Raw genomic sequence first — 19,675 nt, 5'->3', positions numbered from 1 at the left:
AGATTGATGAATAGGATGTATTAATTTTGATATTGATTAGTTATTACGATTTAGAATTATCAATATTTTTTTTCTTTCTCAACCGTGGTTTTCACGGGTTTAAACCTAGTTTATAATAATTTTCCGGGATGATATTGCCCTCTCATTTCCGTAAAAAAAAATCACCGGACAAAATACTGTCAATGAAAATAATTTGTTTTTTTACCAATATTTTCATACAACAATTTTTCTAATAAATCACGACTTTTTAGGTATTATGTCCTAATTTTAAAGTTAGTCAAACAAAATTGTATAGTTATTGCGTTATACCAACATTTGATATAAATAGCATAAATTTAAGTTGAATTATTTATTTATGCTTTTTTACGAACTTCGATAAACTTTTTGTCTATTATCACATTCAAAAAGAAATAAAATACTTTTTTTGAGAATATTGCATGGAAAATCAAAGTCTATCAACCTTTAAATATTTATAAACATTCCCCTTTAATTTCCGAACCTTCAAACTTCATGATCGGAACTTTCATGACACCCCCTTCCCTACGAACACAATGTTGACGATCCGATCGTCGTATTGATGATCGACTTCCTTCAATCTTCATCGTCATCGAATCTCAGTTTCAACAGAATCAATGACATATTCGTCGATCATCGTTTGATTCAATACACGGGACTCTACAATGGGTAATGCCATCTAATCTTTGTGTCTTTTTAAGTTGTTGTCATCATATGTGATCTTTCTCGTTATCTATCTGTTTGTATTGGATGGTTACAAAATCGATTTTATTTCGGCAATTGAATTCCAATTTGTTACGTTGTTGAGCGTTTCAATGTCCATGGCCACATTAATTGCCATCGTTTGCATTAACTACAAATTGATGTTCCTTTTTAGATGCATGTGCTGTTTGACGATGAAAAACCTACGCATTTCTGATTCACGTAGATTTTTTTATCATCATAACTTGACATTATCACATTTGAGGCCGCATATTTGGTAAAATTTCAAGCAATTCATTAGTAGGTATAAACGCTAGTTGAATTTGGTCCACAAATTCCATTGTTAATTGAAGGGCGCTTTTTAGAATTGGTTGATCGACAAACATTCCAAGTTCCTATTATCACAACTAATTTGGGATTGAATGCTTTTTGTTGTGATTGTGTTGCATTGCAAGTTTCTGCTTTTGAACTATGATGAAAAATATAATGGGCTAATGATGTTATATATACACGTGCATATGTTCTCCTTTTCAGAATCAGCTGCCTCCTGTTGTTCTACCCACCTGATAGATGGAGATGGTACTTTTAATGCAACTGGACTCGAGAAATTTATGAAGGAAGTAAAACTTTCTGAATGTGGACTTTCGTATGCAATTGTTTCCATCATGGGCCCACAAAGTAGTGGTATGTTGAAGTAGACATATTGATATTGTGTGAGTTAAAGTAAGTCAGTATATATTGAATATTTTAAGCACACCTATTGTTTTGAACAGGGAAAAGCACACTTCTAAATCATTTATTCCATACCAACTTCCTGGAAATGGATGCTTTTAAGGGAAGGCATGCATCCATTCCATTCAATTATTACTTTGGTTTTATCTCAAGTATTCTGACTGTGGTTCATTCATATCAGGTCTCAAACCACCAAAGGTATTTGGATGGCAAGATGCACGGGAATCGAACCTTGCACTGTTGTCATGGATCTTGAGGGTACTGATGGAAGAGAAAGAGGAGAGGTTACATAATAATTGATACTTCTCTTTCATTAGTTAAATTTTTACTATGGCTCACTCTTATTCAATAAGCTTTTGTTTTCTTTTTTTAGGATGACACTGCATTTGAAAAACAAAGTGCACTTTTTGCACTTGCTGTTTCAGACATAGTGCTTATTAACATGTAAGTGTACTGATAGTTTATATTAATATATATATATATATATATATATATATATATATATATATATATATATATATATATATATGCATTGTCTAGAAAGTTATGTAAACTTTATCATGTTTCACAACGAACTTTTCTGTTATTAGGTGGTGTCATGATATTGGTCGTGAGCATGCTGCAAACAAACCTCTGCTAAAAACTGTATTCCAGGTATATCATGTGTACTTCTTCCTATAGTTGTTCTTATATGGATAAAATGCAAGAAATAGCAACATACTTTATTTATTTGTTTATTATAGCAACTTACTTCTATTTTTCTCTATTCCAACAATGTACTTCCAATTTTTCCTATTAAACATTGTACTTTGTAAACCTACGTAATTATAGCATTGTACTTTCAATTTCTTATTAGGACATTCTAATTTGAAAAACCTACCTAATTACAACAGTGAAAATTACTTTGTGTTTGGATGATATTGCTATAATTGGGTAGGTTTATCAAAGTACAATACTGATAGGAAGAAATGGAAGTAGAATGCTCTAATATACAAGTAAATGAAATTACATTGCTCATTTTATATATATTGCCCAACTTTCTTAAGTTATGATTTTCCATTTTTAGGTGATGACACGATTATTTAGTCCGCGGAAAACAACATTGATTTTTGTCATACGTGACAAAACACGAGTAAGTGTGCCATGCTCACACTCATCTTTCTCAAAGTTTTTTGGTATTTCTTGTAAAAACTTTTCATTTTGTTTCTTTAAAGACGCCTTTGGAAAATTTAGAGCCTGTACTGAGGGAAGATATCCAAAAGGTAAATATCTGTTAAGTAAAAGAAAATGATTATATAATTATTGAAGTCTTAAGTTTGATTTTTAAATGTTGCATTGGGTTTAGATATGGGATTCTGTACCCAAGCCAGAAGTCCACAAGGAAACACCACTAAAAGCATTTTTTAATGTAAGATACCAAAGATATCACTCACTGTTTTGTTTCACTTACCATCTATTGATTATTACATTTTTATCTTACCAATCAAATAAATGACCAGATAGAAGTTGTTGCTCTTTCTAGTTTTGAAGAGAAGGAAGAACAATTCAAAGAGCAGGTAGAACTTGTTAGTTTAATCACATTCTGTTTTATATAAGATGCATTTTTCTAATTTTTCATTTTTAAAAAAAAAATGGAAGGTGGGAAACCTTAGAAAAAGATTCTATCAATCTATTGCACCTGGAGGGCTTGCAGGTGACAGACAAGGAGTTGTTCCTGCTTCAGGTTTTTCTTTTAGTGCTGAACAAATCTGGAAAATTATAAAGGAAAATAGGGATCTTGACCTTCCTGCTCACAAGGTACAACATTATGCAAAATTAAATGCTTCTAGTAAATATTATAAATATACTTTTTCAGGATGTTGTAATTTTTCTTTTTGAAATATTTGGGTAGGTTATGGTGGCCACTGTACGTTGTGAAGAAATTGCTACCGAGAAGCACTCCGCATTTGCTGAAAACAAGGTTCACTATTTTTTTTTTTATTAAAATAGTTCCAAATTTTGTTTTATTTTTTATATGGGAACTTAATTAATTGTTTATTCCAGGAGTGGTGTGAGCTAGAGAACACCGTAAAGACTCAATTTGAGCCTCACTTTGGGAATAAGATTAGTTCACTACTTGACATTTACCTTGCAGGGTATGCAATGCACATATCTACTTCTTTAATTAATGCATGTGTTTAAGTGTATATATATATATATATATATATATATATATATATATATATATATATATATATATATATATATTTGAAGTATTTATTTTATCTGCAATTTGTTTTTAGTCATGACAGTGAGGCTGGGTTTTTCATATATATATATATATATATATATATATATATATATATATATATATATATATATATATATATATTGAAGTATTTATTTTATCTGCAATTTGTTTTCAGTTATGACAGTGAGGCTGGGTTTTTCGACGAAGGTGTTAGGAATTGTAAGCGAAAACAATTGGAAGAGAAATTGCTACAGGTAAATATCTTTGTGACATAATTTTAATTTATCTTCTGTATTGCTGATAATAGATGTTGCTTCTTCATCACATCAATTTTCCTAATTTTTCTTCTTATGTTATGTTTTTGTTAAGCTTGTTGAACCAGCCTACCAATCAACAATGCATCACATAAGGTCTGAGACACTGGAAAAATTCATAAAAGCATTTGAAGATGCTTTGAATAAAGGACAAGGGTTTAAAGTTGCTGCCCACGATTGCACAATCTCATCAATGAAATCATTTGATGAACAAAGCAAAGGTATATATATATATATATATATATATATATATATATATATATATATATATATATATATATATATATATATATATATATATATATATTCATTTGATCCCCAACAAGTTCATTATATTATTATTAGATGAATGTTTTTATGCATGATTGGAAATAACGAATGAAAATAGTTATTTGGTTTATGATTTTATGTGATTAATACATTGAATCTAAAGGTGTGATCATTAAGCAAGCTGATTGGGACTCCTCCAAAGCAAGGGTTAAACTTTCTCATGATATTGATTCACATATTGCTGATGTAAAGACTGCTAAGATTTCTGATCTTACTGCATTATATGAGGTAATAGTATGCCCCATTTCATTTGTTAGACAGTATAGGACATAAGAAGACAAGATAGAGTTTGAAATGCTTTTAGTCTGGGAGTGATGCAAAAATTAGAATTTTTGGTCCCAGGACTCAAGTTCTCAACTAAATAAACGAATTGTTATGCAGTCAAAAGTAAAGACGGCATTATATGGACCTGTGGAAGCTCTTCTAGAAGGGGCTGCTGATGACACGTGGCATGCAATCAGGAAGCTTCTTAGAAACGAGAGCGAGACAGCTGTGTTTGAGTTTTCTGATGCACTTTCTGGTTTAGAAATGGAAGAATCCGCGAAAAAAAATCTACTTTCAAGATTGGAGAATTATACAGTAGAAGTAGTTGAAGGGAAGACTAAAGAAGAAGCTGCTAAAGTTCTAAACCGCATGAAAGAGAGGTATGTTATATATTTCATTAATTATTAATTATTCCAACCCACCCCCTGTTTTAGAAAGGTAGTTTGTGATAACGTAATACTAATAAACTACACACACACAGGTTTACAACTATATTCAACCATGATAATGATCTAATGCCACGTGTCTGGACGGGAAAAGAAGATATTCGTGCAATCAATAAAACTGCTCGCACTTCTGTAAGAATTGAATTATTTGAACATTAGATAAAAAAATCATAAATATGATTTTCTAATATAATAAATGTTTCAGTCTTTGAAGTTACTATCTGTGTTGGCGGCAATTCGTTTGGAGGATTATGGTGATAAAATTCAGGGTATACTACTTGTGGCTTTAGCGGACCCCGCCCAAGCGTCTGATAAAAACTCCAATGTGCAAGACCCTTTGGCAACAAGCAAATGGGAAAAGGTAGGTATATAACTTAACTTATGTGATTGTAATTCATTCTTTGAAATTGAATGATCCTTATATTACATATATGTTTTTGCCTTTGGTTAATTAATTTACACCCAGATTCCAGTAGACAAGACATTGATAACTCCTGTCCAGTGTAAATCTTTGTGGACCCAATTTCAAAAGGAGACAGAGTATGCTGTCAGTCAAGCTATTTCTGCCCAGGTATGATTTTGTTATTTTAGGGGAGGTAGGTTTGAGAAAATAATGTGGTTTATTATTGAATGAATGCTTTTTGTTTTTCTTTCAGAAAGCTAACAAGCAAAATAACAATTGGATGCCGCCCCCATGGGCTATCCTTGCCTTATTTGTGCTGGGATTCAATGAATTCATAACTCTTTTAAGGTTCTTTTCTTTTCTTTTCATTTCAGCATATCATATTATCTATTTAGCTATTATGACTGACTCATTACCAAATTGTATTTTTTTTTTGTTTTCAGGAATCCATTTTACCTGATCTTAATATTCATCACCTTTTTGCTTATAAAAGCCTTATGGGTTCAACTAGACATAGCTTCCGAATTCCAACACGGCGTGGTTTGTTATTTTCTCATTTTGGTTAAATGCAAGAATATCAATGTAGTTTCATTGATTTGCTTATTATTTATAACAAGTATCCTACTTTCCTATTACAGTTTCACGGGTTTCTCTCGTTGTCCACTAAGCTTATTCCAACTATCTTAAACCTCATCAGAAAACTCTCCGATGCCGGCCAACGCCAACCACCACCACACTAAAGTAATCCCCAAACAGATTGATGAATTAGTTCATCTTGGTAAAAACAAAAATTATATTTGTTTTTGTATTTTATTGTACAGATATGTGTAGTTTTACCACGTTGAACTACTTTTAAGTTTGATTAATTTTGTATTGGAATTATTTGTTTATTGAAATAATATCTAATACTTTTTGTAACAAACAAAAATAATCCCTAAGCTTCTTTGTAAGAATTATTTTAAAAGTTTTTTCTTTTATATTGATTGTATTGGTTTCCGTTATTTAACATAAATTTAGACAAAAAAATTAATTACCAAAACAAGTGTATCTTAGTATCTAAAATGAGGGTTGAATTGATTAGTTTCAAAATTTGTTGCTTTTGATATGTGCAAAAAAAAGCCGAAAAAGATGGAAAGTTTGGTTCATGATTCCAACAAAATCGAATCAAATCAAAATCTTTTTTATAATGATAGGCTTAGTTGTTACAAAACATCATCCAAAATACATATTTTAAAATTCTAAATTTATATAATGCAGCCTTTTCTATTTCAGATTTGTTTAGACTTTAGATTAACATATATTTATATTTTTGAGAATTTTAAACTTTCTTGGAATTCTTTTAGTTTCTCATGTTTCAATTTTTTTTGGAAACGGCAAACGAATTAAGTGGAGCCTACTCGTAATATTTCAACGGGCACCCCGGGTTCGAGCTCCTTTACAGGGCAACCCAGCCTCCATAGGGATTTCCAAGGAAAAATTCCCCACATGTGGCACCACAAGAGGTAGTTTAAGGGAATAGAACTCCCGACCTCACGCGCCACATGGGTATAAAACCCGGTGCATCAACCCAGCTAGGCTGGACATCACTTGCCTCATGTTTCAATTGATGTAAAAACATTGAGTTAACCTACAAAGGGTGTTTTGGCAGGTTTAAGAGTATACATGGTTTTCGTCATTCCAAAGGAATTTTTTTTATCCGATTAACATGAATCAAACGTTTTAAATGGATTATCACCAATTAGGGACCAAGAAAAATATAAAAAATAATTATCACATTAAAAATTAACAAATAATCTGATTATTATTAAATTCAAAAAGTGAATAACTTGAAGTACTCCGCCCCCGAAAAAGGGGGTTTAGAATTAGAATTAGATCCATCTTTAGCTTTGATGGCGTCCACTTGTCTCCGCCATTACCAATTCTCCCCTCGAATTGCAATTCAAAAACTTTCCTTTGATTCAACCACAAGACCTATATAATATACCACTTCAGATACCTAATACAGTATCCGAATTCACTTTTTCTGAAGTAAAACAAAAGGAATCAACCTCAACATTGACAGCGAAGAAAACAGGTAATCTTATAATTTTGATAATTCGATAGCTTAATTATGTGCCGATCGTTGCTCTTATCAATTCTATGTTTTGATTTGATCTTAAGTTATCGATTAGCAGGGTAATCGATGATTACGAGATTTTTAGTTTTATGATCGTCGTTTTTCTTCAGCTTAGGTTATTGGTTGATTAGTACTGTGTGTTAGATATACAGATATGTTCCTTGAAATTCTAGGATTTAGTTGGATTGCTGTAGGGTTAAATTATCGAATTTCATGCAGCATCTGTGATTTTGGAATTATCAACTCGTTTTAGTTTTGCTCAAATTATATAATCGTTGTTTTATTCTTACAGTGTCGCAATAGATTCAGTGGAGCGCTAGAACAAGATAAACCTTGGATGCATTAGAGTTTGGGAAAACAACAAAGGGAGTACGAATTACAAACTCTATAGAGGATTAGCCAGGGAAGTTTCCTGAATGGCTATGTAGTCTGATGAAACTAGGATCTGGTGGTGGACATTTGCATATAGCATAAGTGACCTGGTGCTTCAGTTTTACATAGTATTTTCTTGATCAAAAGGGAACAAATGGAATCTAAACTGTAAGTGCACAATTCTGGTGAAATTGAGAGTGATCATAGAATATAGTTACTGCCATGACCACTGAGGTTCCATGCTCTTCTGGTCAATGGCTTAAGCAAGAACCGCATTCTGTTTTAAATGATGGGGTGTTGGCTGGGAAGATTTCAAAGAACAACATATCTATAAGGACAGGTGAGGAGTTCTCCATGGAATTTCTTCAGGATCGTGGCACTGTAAGACAAGTTCATAATGGTTACGCCCTGAGCAATGGGACATTATCAAAGGATAATGGCAACCATCATCTTGTTTACGAGGAACTTAGTGTTATGCTTGGGTTGCAGAGGGTGGATTCTGCATGTAGTTCTGGTATGGCCGAGAGTACATCTGTTAAAGGATCTCTTTCTAGGCCAAGTGCTCCATCAGCCATTATCACTGATTTGGTTCCCTCTTTGGCTCCCCGAGCTTCAGGATCAGGAGTTTCAGATGATTCTCAAAGAGAAAAGATTAAGTTTATCTGCGGATATGGTGGTAAAATCTTGCCTCGCCCTAGTGATGGGAAACTGAGATATGTGGGAGGTGACACACGTATTGTTTCCATACAAAAGAATATATCATGGGAAGAGCTTATTAAGCGAACTAGTGAATATTGCAATCAACCACACACAATCAAGTACCAGCTTCCAGGAGAGGATCTTGATTCTCTTATATCCGTGTCTTCTAATGAAGACCTTCAGAATATGATAGAGGAGTACAATGCCCTAGGAAACCTTGATGGTTCCCAACGACTCAGGATATTCTTGATTCCTCATAGTGATTCTGAAACTACATGTACAATTGAATCCAATGGTAATCAGCAGCAAAATCCAGATTATCAGTATGTTGTTGCAGTCAATGGAATAGTTGATCACAACCCAAGCTTTCCTCAGAAGCATCCCCCCTCTTTTGATATCTTGGAAGATAGCATTGGCCTCAATAACTCAAATGTCACTCAACAACTAGTTATCACCAAGTCTCCTGAAAACTTTCCTCTCAGTTCTTCTGATCTAGTGCCACAAAAGGATCTGATGAATGGTCATGCACAAGCAAACAAAAATCCAAGTATTGAGATCCCAGTACTCAAGGGCCGAGCATTTCATTCTGACATTCCTATTCCACAACCTACTGATACAACAGATATACCTTTGGGGCTTAATGCTAATGGGCTTCATCCTGGGATCCCACATGCATTTTCTGATACTCAGCTCCAGGAACTTCAAGGAAGCTCTTCTACATTAGGCTTTGCACCACCATTGATACAGGCACAGCTGGAATCTGTTGAACAACATGAAAATGTTGTAATTGAGATACCGACTGTTTCTTACAATCAGACGGATTCTTTGCAAACTCCTTTTGGTTCTGAATCTTTGAAGAGAGCATGTGATGCAAATTGCATAGATGAGAAGATCCAAGCAGCAAAGGAAGATCCAAGGAAAATTCTTGGAGTGCAAAACAATTCCAAGGAAAACATCCAAAGTTTCTATGAAGCTGCAAACTTTTCTAAGAACATTTCATCTGCAACTGCTAACGGTGACATCTGTAAACCATTAAAGCCTTTAAAGGTCAATTCTGATCAGATATCTTCTGTACTGCTTGACCTGAATGTCTCGAACCATGTCATTCCTGCATCAGCTGCAACTAATGTAAAGCATGCTATTAACAGCCAAAGAATTACTGAGAATCAGCAGCATGTAACAAATGGAATTGAAAATGGTCAACAGGGAATCAGTACGCAATGGGCCCATAACCCTGAAAAATCTTTGACTGATCTAATTCCTGGCTTATCCGATAATGTATCTCATGAATATGCTGTTCAACTGCCATTGATGCAGAATCCAACTACAGCTGCTGGTCATAGGAGGGAAGTTTCACTGATGGATGAAGACTTTTTTATCTACACCAAACAAGAAGTTGGTAACTCGGATCATGAAGCATATTACAATAAAATGCAGAAAGAAATGGAAGTTTCATTTATCAAGGACATGAAAGATAATCAACTGGAGTTGCCTGACCTTTTGGGAAATATGACTGATGCTGCAAGCAATTCTCCTCTGTTAGATGCAATCAGCACTGAAGCTCAATCCTCAAATGCAACAGAAGCTGAAAGCACTTTCTCAGATTCCAATGTCGAGGTATGCGCTTTTTCTACCAGATATTAAGATCCAGTTTTAAAGTAATAGGCAGTTGACCTTTAGTTAAGGTATTTCCATATCTTTTGCAGAATGCTGCAACAGATAAAGGAGGTAAGGATGGCCCATTCAGTAATGCATTGATAGCTGAAATGGAAGCTGATATGTATGGCCTCCAGGTACAACACTATATTCTACACCCACATATGCCTACATACATACATAAATATAAATATACATATACATACATACATACATACAGATCATAAAGAATGCTGAACTCGAAGAACTAAGAGAATTAGGATCTGGAACATATGGAACTGTATATCATGGCAGATGGCGTGGATCAGATGTTGCTATTAAAAGAATCAAGAAAAGCTGCTTCGCTGGGAGATCATCTGAGGAAGAACGGCTGGTGGGTCATCCATCTATAATTACTATTTTGCCCTTAGAGTGGTTGCATTTTTTTTTTCTTTCTATTTAACTCCTATAAATAAATACTCATGGACTTCCAATTGTCCAGACGAATGATTTCTGGAGAGAAGCACGGATCCTTTCAAATCTTCATCATCCAAACGTGGTTGCATTTTATGGAGTTGTACCAGATGGGGCTGGTGGAACTTTAGCTACTGTTACTGAATTTATGGCAAATGGATCTCTGAGAAATGTCCTGGTAAAAAAAGACAGGTAAAAAATTCACTTTTATCTCTCATGAAAATGAAACCATTGGTTGGTTCCTAGCTTTGTGTCTTAAGTGTGTTGAATTTTTTTGATCTCATTTAAGGTCACTTGATCGTCGTAAAAAGCTCATAATAACCATGGATGCAGCTTTTGGGATGGAATATTTGCATTCCAAAAACATTGTCCATTTTGATCTAAAATGTGACAATTTGTTGGTTAATATGCGTGATCCACAACGACCTGTTTGTAAGGTAATTAAAACTACTACTAGCATTGTTAAATTTTCAATTTTCTTTTTTTGGTTTTGTAATATGAATCCTTAAGTATTTGCAGGTTGGAGACTTTGGATTGTCAAGGATCAAACGGAATACTCTAGTTTCAGGTGGTGTGAGAGGAACTTTACCATGGATGGCACCAGAATTATTAAATGGTAGCACTACCCGAGTCTCTGAAAAGGTCAGTAGTATACCTCATAAAATAAAATAGCAACAAACTTTTATTTATTTGTGAAAAATCCACCCAATGAATATGATAGCAATGAAAATTGCAATGATTGCTTGCCACTGGAATCTGGATTGGGTAGCTTTTCAGTGTATATGTTGTAACAGGAAGAGATGAACGTAGAATGCTATCTTTTGCATTTAAATAAGTTAATTCTTGTCTTGGTATTAATTAATTAATTAATAGGTTGATGTGTTCTCATTTGGCATTACTATGTGGGAGATCCTAACTGGTGAAGAACCTTATGCAAATATGCATTGTGGGGCAATCATAGGTAAGCAAGCTCTTCTCTTCTTCTCTACTTGAACAAACAAACAAGAAATTGCAATGTACTTTGGTTAATTTGTTTGTTAATTGCCATTTCATTTCATGTTTTGACAGGGGGGATCGTGAAGGATACCCTTCGGCCTATTATACCAGAAAAGTGTGATCCTGAATGGAAGAAGTTGATGGAGCAATGCTGGTCCGTGGACCCCACCATCCGACCTTCATTTACTGAAATCACAAACCGACTGCGGGCCATGTCCAAGGCCCTTCAACAAAATGGGCCCAAAAAGGGCTCACAGTCGCATGCATAGACTTCACTTCACTTCACTTCTTCACTAGTAAGTAAGTAAAGCAGTAAATACTAAACACATACTGTTTTTCATCCGTTCCATATGTTTTGAATTTTGATTGCTCATGAATTTTGTCATTTGTTCATTCTTTTTCGACGGTTTGTGTGAATAGTATAAAAGTTTACGGATAGTATTATGCTCCTTTCACTTCAGTAATCTGTTTCTGCTTATCATTATGATTATACATCTTGATTTTCAATCATCAATTTCATATACTGGGAGGTTAACCAATCATTTGCCATAAAAAATAATTCTTACAACTTCAAGCAATACAAATATGTCTCAACATTATTTCTAAATCTTAGGTGTCACTTAAAATGAGTTGGATTGATTCGCTAACATTTTTTATTTCAATAAAATAATAATATATCTTTCCATAGATACAATATTTTGGAAAGTTGTATGTATTCATATAGATTTTAAGGGATTTTCGATCACTTTAATAAGTTTTTTTTATTTTAATTTCCATTAAAGGTGCTCAAGTCGTCTTTGGTACGGGCTATCATGTGTTTTTATTTTTGATTTTAAAAGAAACCCAAATTAAAGAAAAAAAAAAAAATCCAACCAGAGTACGAGTATACAACTTTTATTTTAGAAATTAACAACTTTTAATCCAAAAAATATTTCAATAGTTTTTATGAGCTTTTATATTTCAATATTGAGTTTTTTATTCACATGTTCTTTTGTGTATTTTACACATTTTAAAGGATACAATCTGTCTAATACTTTTATACAATTAAAAACTACAACTTTCAGCTGTCCCTTACCAACTATTTTTGCAAACCATACCCTGTGATTAGCTTTCAATTGAATTTGTTACCTTAACTGTAAACAAATGCAAATATAAAGTTGAAGCTTACAAAAATGTATAGAAGAGGAAAAATAAGTCTTAAGAAGCAATATTATTTATATTTTTATAATTTGAAGAAAATGGGAAAGAGATGTGTTAGACATTTATTTTCTTTCCAAAGTAGATAGCTTTCACCCCCACTATTAATGAAGTGTTTGACCCTAAACAAAAGGTTTATTTGGTGGAAATAAATTTTGGCAAGGTTTTATGGGAAGTCGCCGTGAACCCCAAAACCCCTTTAAAGGGTTTAATGATGGATTTGAACCCAACTCAATCTACCACTTCGTAGTTCATACCATGAATCCACGATCAAATGTCTTCAACGCTTGTTACTCTTCATATTAGTGGTTTATTATTTATGTTTAAAATTTAAAGAAAAATTAAATTTTCGTTGTGATTACCTATACAAAATGAAACATGGATTGGATTCCTACCCAAAAATAAATATCATATCTGGTTTTGAAAAAGTTTCAAAAGATATGTTATATTTATATCTATCAATATCACTAATTCACTAAACAAACAAGAGAATGGTCATTGTTCCATGCTACAAACTATTCGCATACATGTAGATCTTGGCTTATAGAAGCAACATATTTGAGATTTGTTAGATCGGTTTAATATATACCGAAGTGTGAATATCATAAGTACGATTGTTTGGATAATCCTAAAGGTTGTGTTACAAAATAGATAACAGATATTTATAATTGTAATTTATTCACCTTCTTGTAAAATACATAAAATTTATTCAAATGATTTTGAAAATACATGGATTTGGTAAACCAATGTGTTGAAGTCACTAAAACCCATGGTTGGAGTAAAACTTAGTGGTTTGCCAACATGTTTGAAGTGCTCTTTGTAACTCTAACAATCATTAGCAAACCTAGTCACCCCTCAATGTTTTTGAATTTCTAGATTAATTTGTACCACCAACTTTATTATTTAATTATCTTATAATAAGTTTATTAGATTTTAGCGATCAATTTGTATTAATACTAGTAAGAAGTAAAAAAACAAAATTTGGAAGATAAAGATACCAATTGCGGGGTTTTGAACGGTCGAATTATATTAAACTAGATGAAAGCTCGTGCGTGTCGCAAGAATAAAACTATGACGATTAAAATTATGACAAATATATTGCGTTTATTACATCAATATTAATATATTATTGATACATATATGATATTAGAAAGATTTATTATTTCTCAAATGATCGTTGGTGGGGTACTTTGGTTCCTGGTTTAACGTCTTATGTAGATTGGTTGGATTGGTTCAAGACACTATGACTTTCTTCTTTTGCTAAACGCATTTTCAAAGGTGTTTTTTATGTGGCTTGGTAGGCTATTTGGGACTTCAGAAGCTCTTGGATTTTTGGAATGACAAAACTGAAAGTGGCTCTTATTTTTAGTAGTATAGTAATTAAGTCGTTCTTTTGGTGTAATGCTAGGTGTATGAAAAAACATTAATTGGGTAGGTTGGCTTCAAGACCCGATTCTTACTATTATGCGATTTTTCCCGTGCTAGTTTCTTGATAGTCCGGGTTCTTTGAACAAAATGTTGCCATTAAAAAAAACGATGGATTTTGTGCTACGAAATGAATCGATAAGCTAATTAAGGACGTTTCCAATACTAATAGCAACTCTCGCTGAAGCAATTGTAGCAACTCCGACTCCTAAGTTTTACTTTTGTCACGTATGTGACCTAATTGACAAAAAAAAATTATAAGATTGGTTTTATATATATATATATATATATATATATATAAACAATCTTACTAAAAATTAGAATAATGAAAACCGTATGTTACCTTAATTTATATATATATATATATATATATATATATATATATATATATATATATATATATATATATAAATTAAGGTAACATACGGTTTTCATTATTCTAATTTTTAGTAAGATTGTTTAAAAAGTTGTGTCTCTTTAAAATATTTAAACACTTTTCATCCCTTTTTAGTTGATAAATTTCTATTTTCTTTTACTTTCATCTCTCACCATACATACATGAAAATCTATAACTTTCATCCTTTCCAACCGACCCATGTTTCAATTTGGAAATCTATCGCTCTCATCCCTCTCAACCCATACATGTTTAATTTTAAATAAATACATGCTAATTAAAATCATACAAAATTAGTTCATCAAATATTATAAATATATAAAACTATTTTGCAATAAGTTTTTATACATAAAATACAACCAACTAAAGCTTGAACTAAAAATGGTAGAATGAATTAGTTTACCCGTTGCAACACCATTTTGGTGGTACTGTCCGACCTCGGGATGACATGGCCGACAGTACTACCCTTAGCCCACTCCAAAACATATGAAAAACTTATGTTTGAAAAGTTGGAAAGACCATTTAGCCTTATTTAAACCATATAATTACTTTTACCTAATATAATAAAACGATAAAATCAAATAAAAACATAACTAAAATAATGTATAATTATTTTCTCCCGCAAAATGCTACAAAAGGAAGAAGTTGGTTTGGTGAAGAAAAATGGGAATGTGGGAAAGAATTGACACATGAAGAAGGGGATGTCTTGACTTTTGATGGTTTTGTTCATAAATCAATTAATTTTTGGTTTGAAAAGGGTTTTACTTGTGATGCACCATGGGTGGATTTTCCCACCTTTTAGAGTCATTTTGTGCACTCCAATTCATCTCATTAATGATATAAAAAAGGACTAATAATAGCTTAGATCGAATTTTAAATTACAATTTAAGTCCATACAATTAAATTATACGTCATATTGGACTAGTACCTAGCTCGAAGCCTAACAAATCGTAAAGCACATGACACATCAAAGACTCAAAGTTGCTAATGCTGCAGCATATAGCTTATTTCCAGCGAGAAAAAGAAATGTAGCAATTGCATTATATAAACCAAAATATTATGAATTTTAGGTTGGACGATTTTTATTCAAATCAATCGTAGTTAATCTATTTGTTTTGTTTTTTTATATATTTTTTTTAGCTTTAACTGTTAGTATGTAGGATTAAGGTTTAGGTATTATCTTTATATACTTTTTTTGTAATTCTCATTTAAGAAATAAACAAATTATAATATTAACATTATCATCCATACTTTTCTATCTATAGTGGCAATATACGTTTCGTTTTAAAAATAAAAACAGAGAAAAAATTGAGAAGTTCATGAAACTATTGTGCTCTCTCGTTTTCGTCCTTAATTTTGTTGTTCACATGTCACTTAAAGTTTTTTATTTTGTCAATATTTAGTCTTTACCATTTTTAACGCATAAACTAAATAAAAATTACTAACTCAGATGCTAGCAAAAAAGAACAAAATAGCTCAAAATTATATGATCAGGTTTTTGAAACACAGTACAGTCCATCTATGATTGGCCTTAGTATTTCTATGTGGCAAAACCATTTAAATGCAAAAGCTACAATATTATCAAATATGGTAGCTTTTCTACACTGTTGCAGGAATACTATAACGTTTTTGTAAGATCACAAAACCCAAAGAATTATCATAAAAATCGATTCCAAGATTTTCCATTTGAACTGGACCACAATATGCAAAATCAATCCATTGAAACATATATGTGATGTCCGAAAAATAAGAAATATCCATGTCTATCCAAACCCGCATTTTTTGCCATATCTCATGAGCCAAATCATAAGTGAAGAATAAATGATTGACATCTTCTAAATGGCTAGAACAAATAGGATACAAAGTTGAGTCAACGTTAATCCCTATTTTATCCAAGTTCATTCGAATAGGAAGATGATCAATAACTAACCGCCAAACAAAAATGTTGACTTTTATAGGAACAAACTGGTTCCACCTAGTAGGTGTGTCAAATAGTTGGTAGAACTACACTATCAATAAGTTGTCGCACTGACTGTAAAATCATCCGACGGCTCCAAATCACACCTCCATTTAAACAAAGAATCAGTGATCATCCGACGGCTCCAAATCACACCTCTATTTATACAAAGAATCAGTGATGGTGACCTCCTCCAACAAAGACATCAAAGTAGATTGGTGAGTGTTCTCTCCACCACCCTAAATATCATGTCTTCAAGAAAATCTCAAATTCTACATAAACCAAAAGTCTTTGACAACCGTATTTTGACTGTCCGTAAGAGAGAACATGTAATGTCCGTTTTGATTTCTTGTACGTGGTTCTTTTTAATAGTTTAAAGATAATAATAATAATAATAATAATAATAATAATAATAAAATATAATAAAAAAAATAATGATAATAATTAAGTAATATTGATAATAATAATATAAAATATATCATTTTATTTCGAATAAATCATTTTTCTTGGAATAAACGTTATATATGTCTAGGGGTGAATGGTAATTTTCAGAAACCTTTTAAGTAGACAATTAGGTTTTTGGGGTAGATTTTGCCAGCATGGATTAATTCAGGGACCAAAGCTGCCATTTTTGGGAACAGCTTTGTCCCCTTCTTCTCCAAACAGCTTCAGCGAAGCAGCCCATGCGTCTGTTTGTTGTCCCTTTTTAGCACATGCAAAAGTCGAATCTTCCAAGACATGTTGTCCTAATTCCTCTAATGCCTTTCCCCTTTGACCGATCGAACCATTTCTCTCCTTTTATGGGTTGTGTTTTACAGATTTTTAAAGGAGAGTTAGGCTGCAAAAATTAGGGTTCTTGGAAGATATTCGACTCTGGAGCTCGAACCAGGCCATCCCTGAGGTATAATTTTGTCTCACTTCGTCCATAATAGTTTTTTTGGTCCCATCCTCGGTGTTGTGGTGGCCGGAGGACCCTCCGGCAACCCTATACAGCCGAGAAAACAGGATATCACGAGATTTCAATTTTTGTCCTTGTTGTCGGGTTTAGTGGGTTCTAAGCCTTTTTAATTGTCTCTAACGACGTATTTTAACTCCTTTAACACTTAAAGTCTAGAGTGGTCAGCTAGAATCATGAATGTAGCCTCAAATGCTTGTAAAATCTCATAAACACTCATATTTCGGGAAAACTTTGGGTAATAAATGAGTTTGATCCTTTCTAAGAGCATCCACAATGGTGAGTTCAATGAGAGAGTTGAATGAGGTGGCAAGTTTATGTGTCATTCAATGGATGAAACTCTACCATTGTGAGATGCCATCTTGGCATTCAATAGATTTGGAGTTCAATGACCATTGAACTCTTCAATGGGAAAAATGGAAGTTTTTAACACTACTAGAAAACAGACCTTTAATGACGCGCAAACAATGACACACAGTGATTTACGATACGCAAAAGCGTGCGCCCTAAAAATAATGTCATCTCTTTTAAAATTTGAAGGATAGAGGACACGCATTTATGCGTGCCCTGAAATTAGTGTCAGAAAAGAAAAAAAAAGAAATACGGAGGGCACCTATCATAAAAAGCGTGTCGTGTAAAAGTGTCGCTTTATATTTTTTTAAGAAGGCGCGTTCTCCGTATTTTTTTTGGGAAATGAAATCCCACAAAAATTAAACACCCCGCCTGATACTCCTTCTCCTTCTAAAATCCTCTGCTAAGAACCCTAAATCATTCATAACCATTTTCCATTCCCAAAAAAAATTAAACATCCCGCTTACTGCGACTCCCTAAATCACCCTAAATCATAAATCCCTAAATATTAAGAATCCTAATTTGTTCTTGAGAAACGGTGCCTTAGATCAAAATCTATGAATTCAACTTCGAATTAGTTCAGGTTCTCTCAATCAAGAACCTCCCCATTACCGGAGTCAGCCGTTCGTTATCCCATATGGTCATCGTCACAGCCTCGGGCTTTATCAACTCCTTCCGCAAGATCTTTATCATAAATTCTATCAATCCTAACCTTTCTCTCAATCAAGAAACCCTAACCTTTCTCTCTATTCACGAGCCAGTAATCCCGGCAAAGAAGATCAACATCCAAGACCAACTGGTTCGATTTCTCCCTAAAACTGGTACAACTTCTCCTAAATCCGACATCACTCCACTCTCTGAGTTTGTTTTCTCCCTAATCGATGCATCCACCTTCTCGTCTCTCCCCCTCCACCGGGTTTTCTCTCATCTCTCTCCTCCATAGATGAAGATTATCGGAGATGTGAAGGGAGTAACCAAAGGAACCCTAAAACTACTCTGATTGCACAAACACTTCTTCTCCTGCGAGTTTAGGTAAGTCTTCCATAGAGTATAATTTCTTCTTTCATGTTTTTGCATCTTTAATCTTTCAAAACCCTTTCTTGTTCTTCTTTCAGTGTTAGACTTTATGTGGATTTAGCTCTTTGATTTTATAAGACCTTCATAAACTGTTCGGTTTTCTTGATTCTTGGAACCTGCATGTTTATTTTCCTTCCCAATCTGGGCATTTTTATCTATGATTAGTAAACAAATTAGGGCTATGATTCTTACACATCTAATCCTTTTTCCTGTGTTCTTGTTCTTAATGTTTTTCTTTTTTAGAAAATTCCATCGTCTTTAGTTCTTGATCTTGACTTTGAAGACACCCATGTGTTGTTTAGTTCTTAATCATTCTTCAAACATTCTTGTTCTTAATGTTTTTCTTTTGCCAGGGTTTGCTTGATTCTGCTAAATCAGTGTCTATGTTGCATGATAAAATGGAACCAGAGGCTGTTGTAAATGGAAAGAGACTACTTGGTTGCTTAGATGCATTGGCACTCAAGTTTTCAACTGAGGAAGTAGAATTCAGTTTTAATGAGTTTGGTCCAGATGATGAAGCAGATGACTACTCAAGAAACACTCCTGATGCATTTCATGAAGATTATGTAGGCAAGTTGTTCGATGAAATGC

At 33.3% G+C, this 19,675-nt stretch overlaps 2 protein-coding genes across 2 annotated transcripts; both read left to right on the top strand.

Moving 5' to 3' along the window:
- Positions 1-508: 508 nt before the first annotated feature.
- Positions 509-6,317, top strand: LOC145132342 (protein ROOT HAIR DEFECTIVE 3-like). Its single transcript, XM_079067095.1, has 23 exons — positions 509-684; positions 1,252-1,401; positions 1,491-1,557; positions 1,631-1,733; positions 1,823-1,893; positions 2,040-2,103; positions 2,516-2,581; positions 2,664-2,711; positions 2,795-2,857; positions 2,949-3,005; positions 3,088-3,246; positions 3,341-3,409; positions 3,493-3,584; positions 3,855-3,933; positions 4,049-4,214; positions 4,427-4,551; positions 4,705-4,967; positions 5,069-5,165; positions 5,239-5,394; positions 5,500-5,604; positions 5,690-5,784; positions 5,880-5,976; positions 6,075-6,317. The coding sequence occupies exons 1-23, from the start codon at positions 681-683 to the stop codon at positions 6,174-6,176; spliced, it is 2,298 nt and encodes a 765-aa protein (XP_078923221.1). The 5' UTR covers positions 509-680; the 3' UTR covers positions 6,177-6,317.
- Positions 6,318-7,284: 967 nt separating this feature from the next.
- LOC145129485 (RAF-like serine/threonine-protein kinase 20) lies at positions 7,285-12,188 on the top strand. Its single transcript, XM_079064225.1, has 9 exons — positions 7,285-7,510; positions 7,845-10,240; positions 10,330-10,416; positions 10,500-10,652; positions 10,761-10,924; positions 11,022-11,169; positions 11,252-11,374; positions 11,606-11,693; positions 11,801-12,188. Exons 2-9 carry the CDS (start codon positions 8,147-8,149, stop codon positions 11,995-11,997), a joined length of 3,054 nt encoding a protein of 1,017 aa, XP_078920351.1. The 5' UTR covers positions 7,285-7,510; positions 7,845-8,146; the 3' UTR covers positions 11,998-12,188.
- Positions 12,189-19,675: the final 7,487 nt, after the last annotated feature.

The sequence above is a fragment of the Lactuca virosa genome, chromosome 8 (assembly GCF_052849685.1).
Source record: "Lactuca virosa cultivar CGN04683 chromosome 8, Lactuca_virosa_CGN04683_v6, whole genome shotgun sequence".
Classification (NCBI taxonomy): Eukaryota; Viridiplantae; Streptophyta; class Magnoliopsida; order Asterales; family Asteraceae; genus Lactuca; species Lactuca virosa.
Note: the sequence above shows the minus strand (reverse complement) of the source record. Positions and strands in the feature narration are given on the sequence as shown.

Coding starts and splice junctions, on each gene's coding strand:
- LOC145132342 (XM_079067095.1), top strand. Junction 1,894..2,039: donor GACATAGTGCTTATTAACAT/GTAAGTGTACTG, acceptor TTCTGTTATTAG/GTGGTGTCATGATATTGGTC. Junction 2,104..2,515: donor TGCTAAAAACTGTATTCCAG/GTATATCATGTG, acceptor TTCCATTTTTAG/GTGATGACACGATTATTTAG.
- LOC145129485 (XM_079064225.1), top strand. CDS start 8,147: ATGACCACTGAGGTTCCATGCTCTTCTGGTCAATGGCTTAAGCAAGAA. Junction 10,241..10,329: donor TCTCAGATTCCAATGTCGAG/GTATGCGCTTTT, acceptor TATCTTTTGCAG/AATGCTGCAACAGATAAAGG. Junction 11,694..11,800: donor GCATTGTGGGGCAATCATAG/GTAAGCAAGCTC, acceptor ATGTTTTGACAG/GGGGGATCGTGAAGGATACC.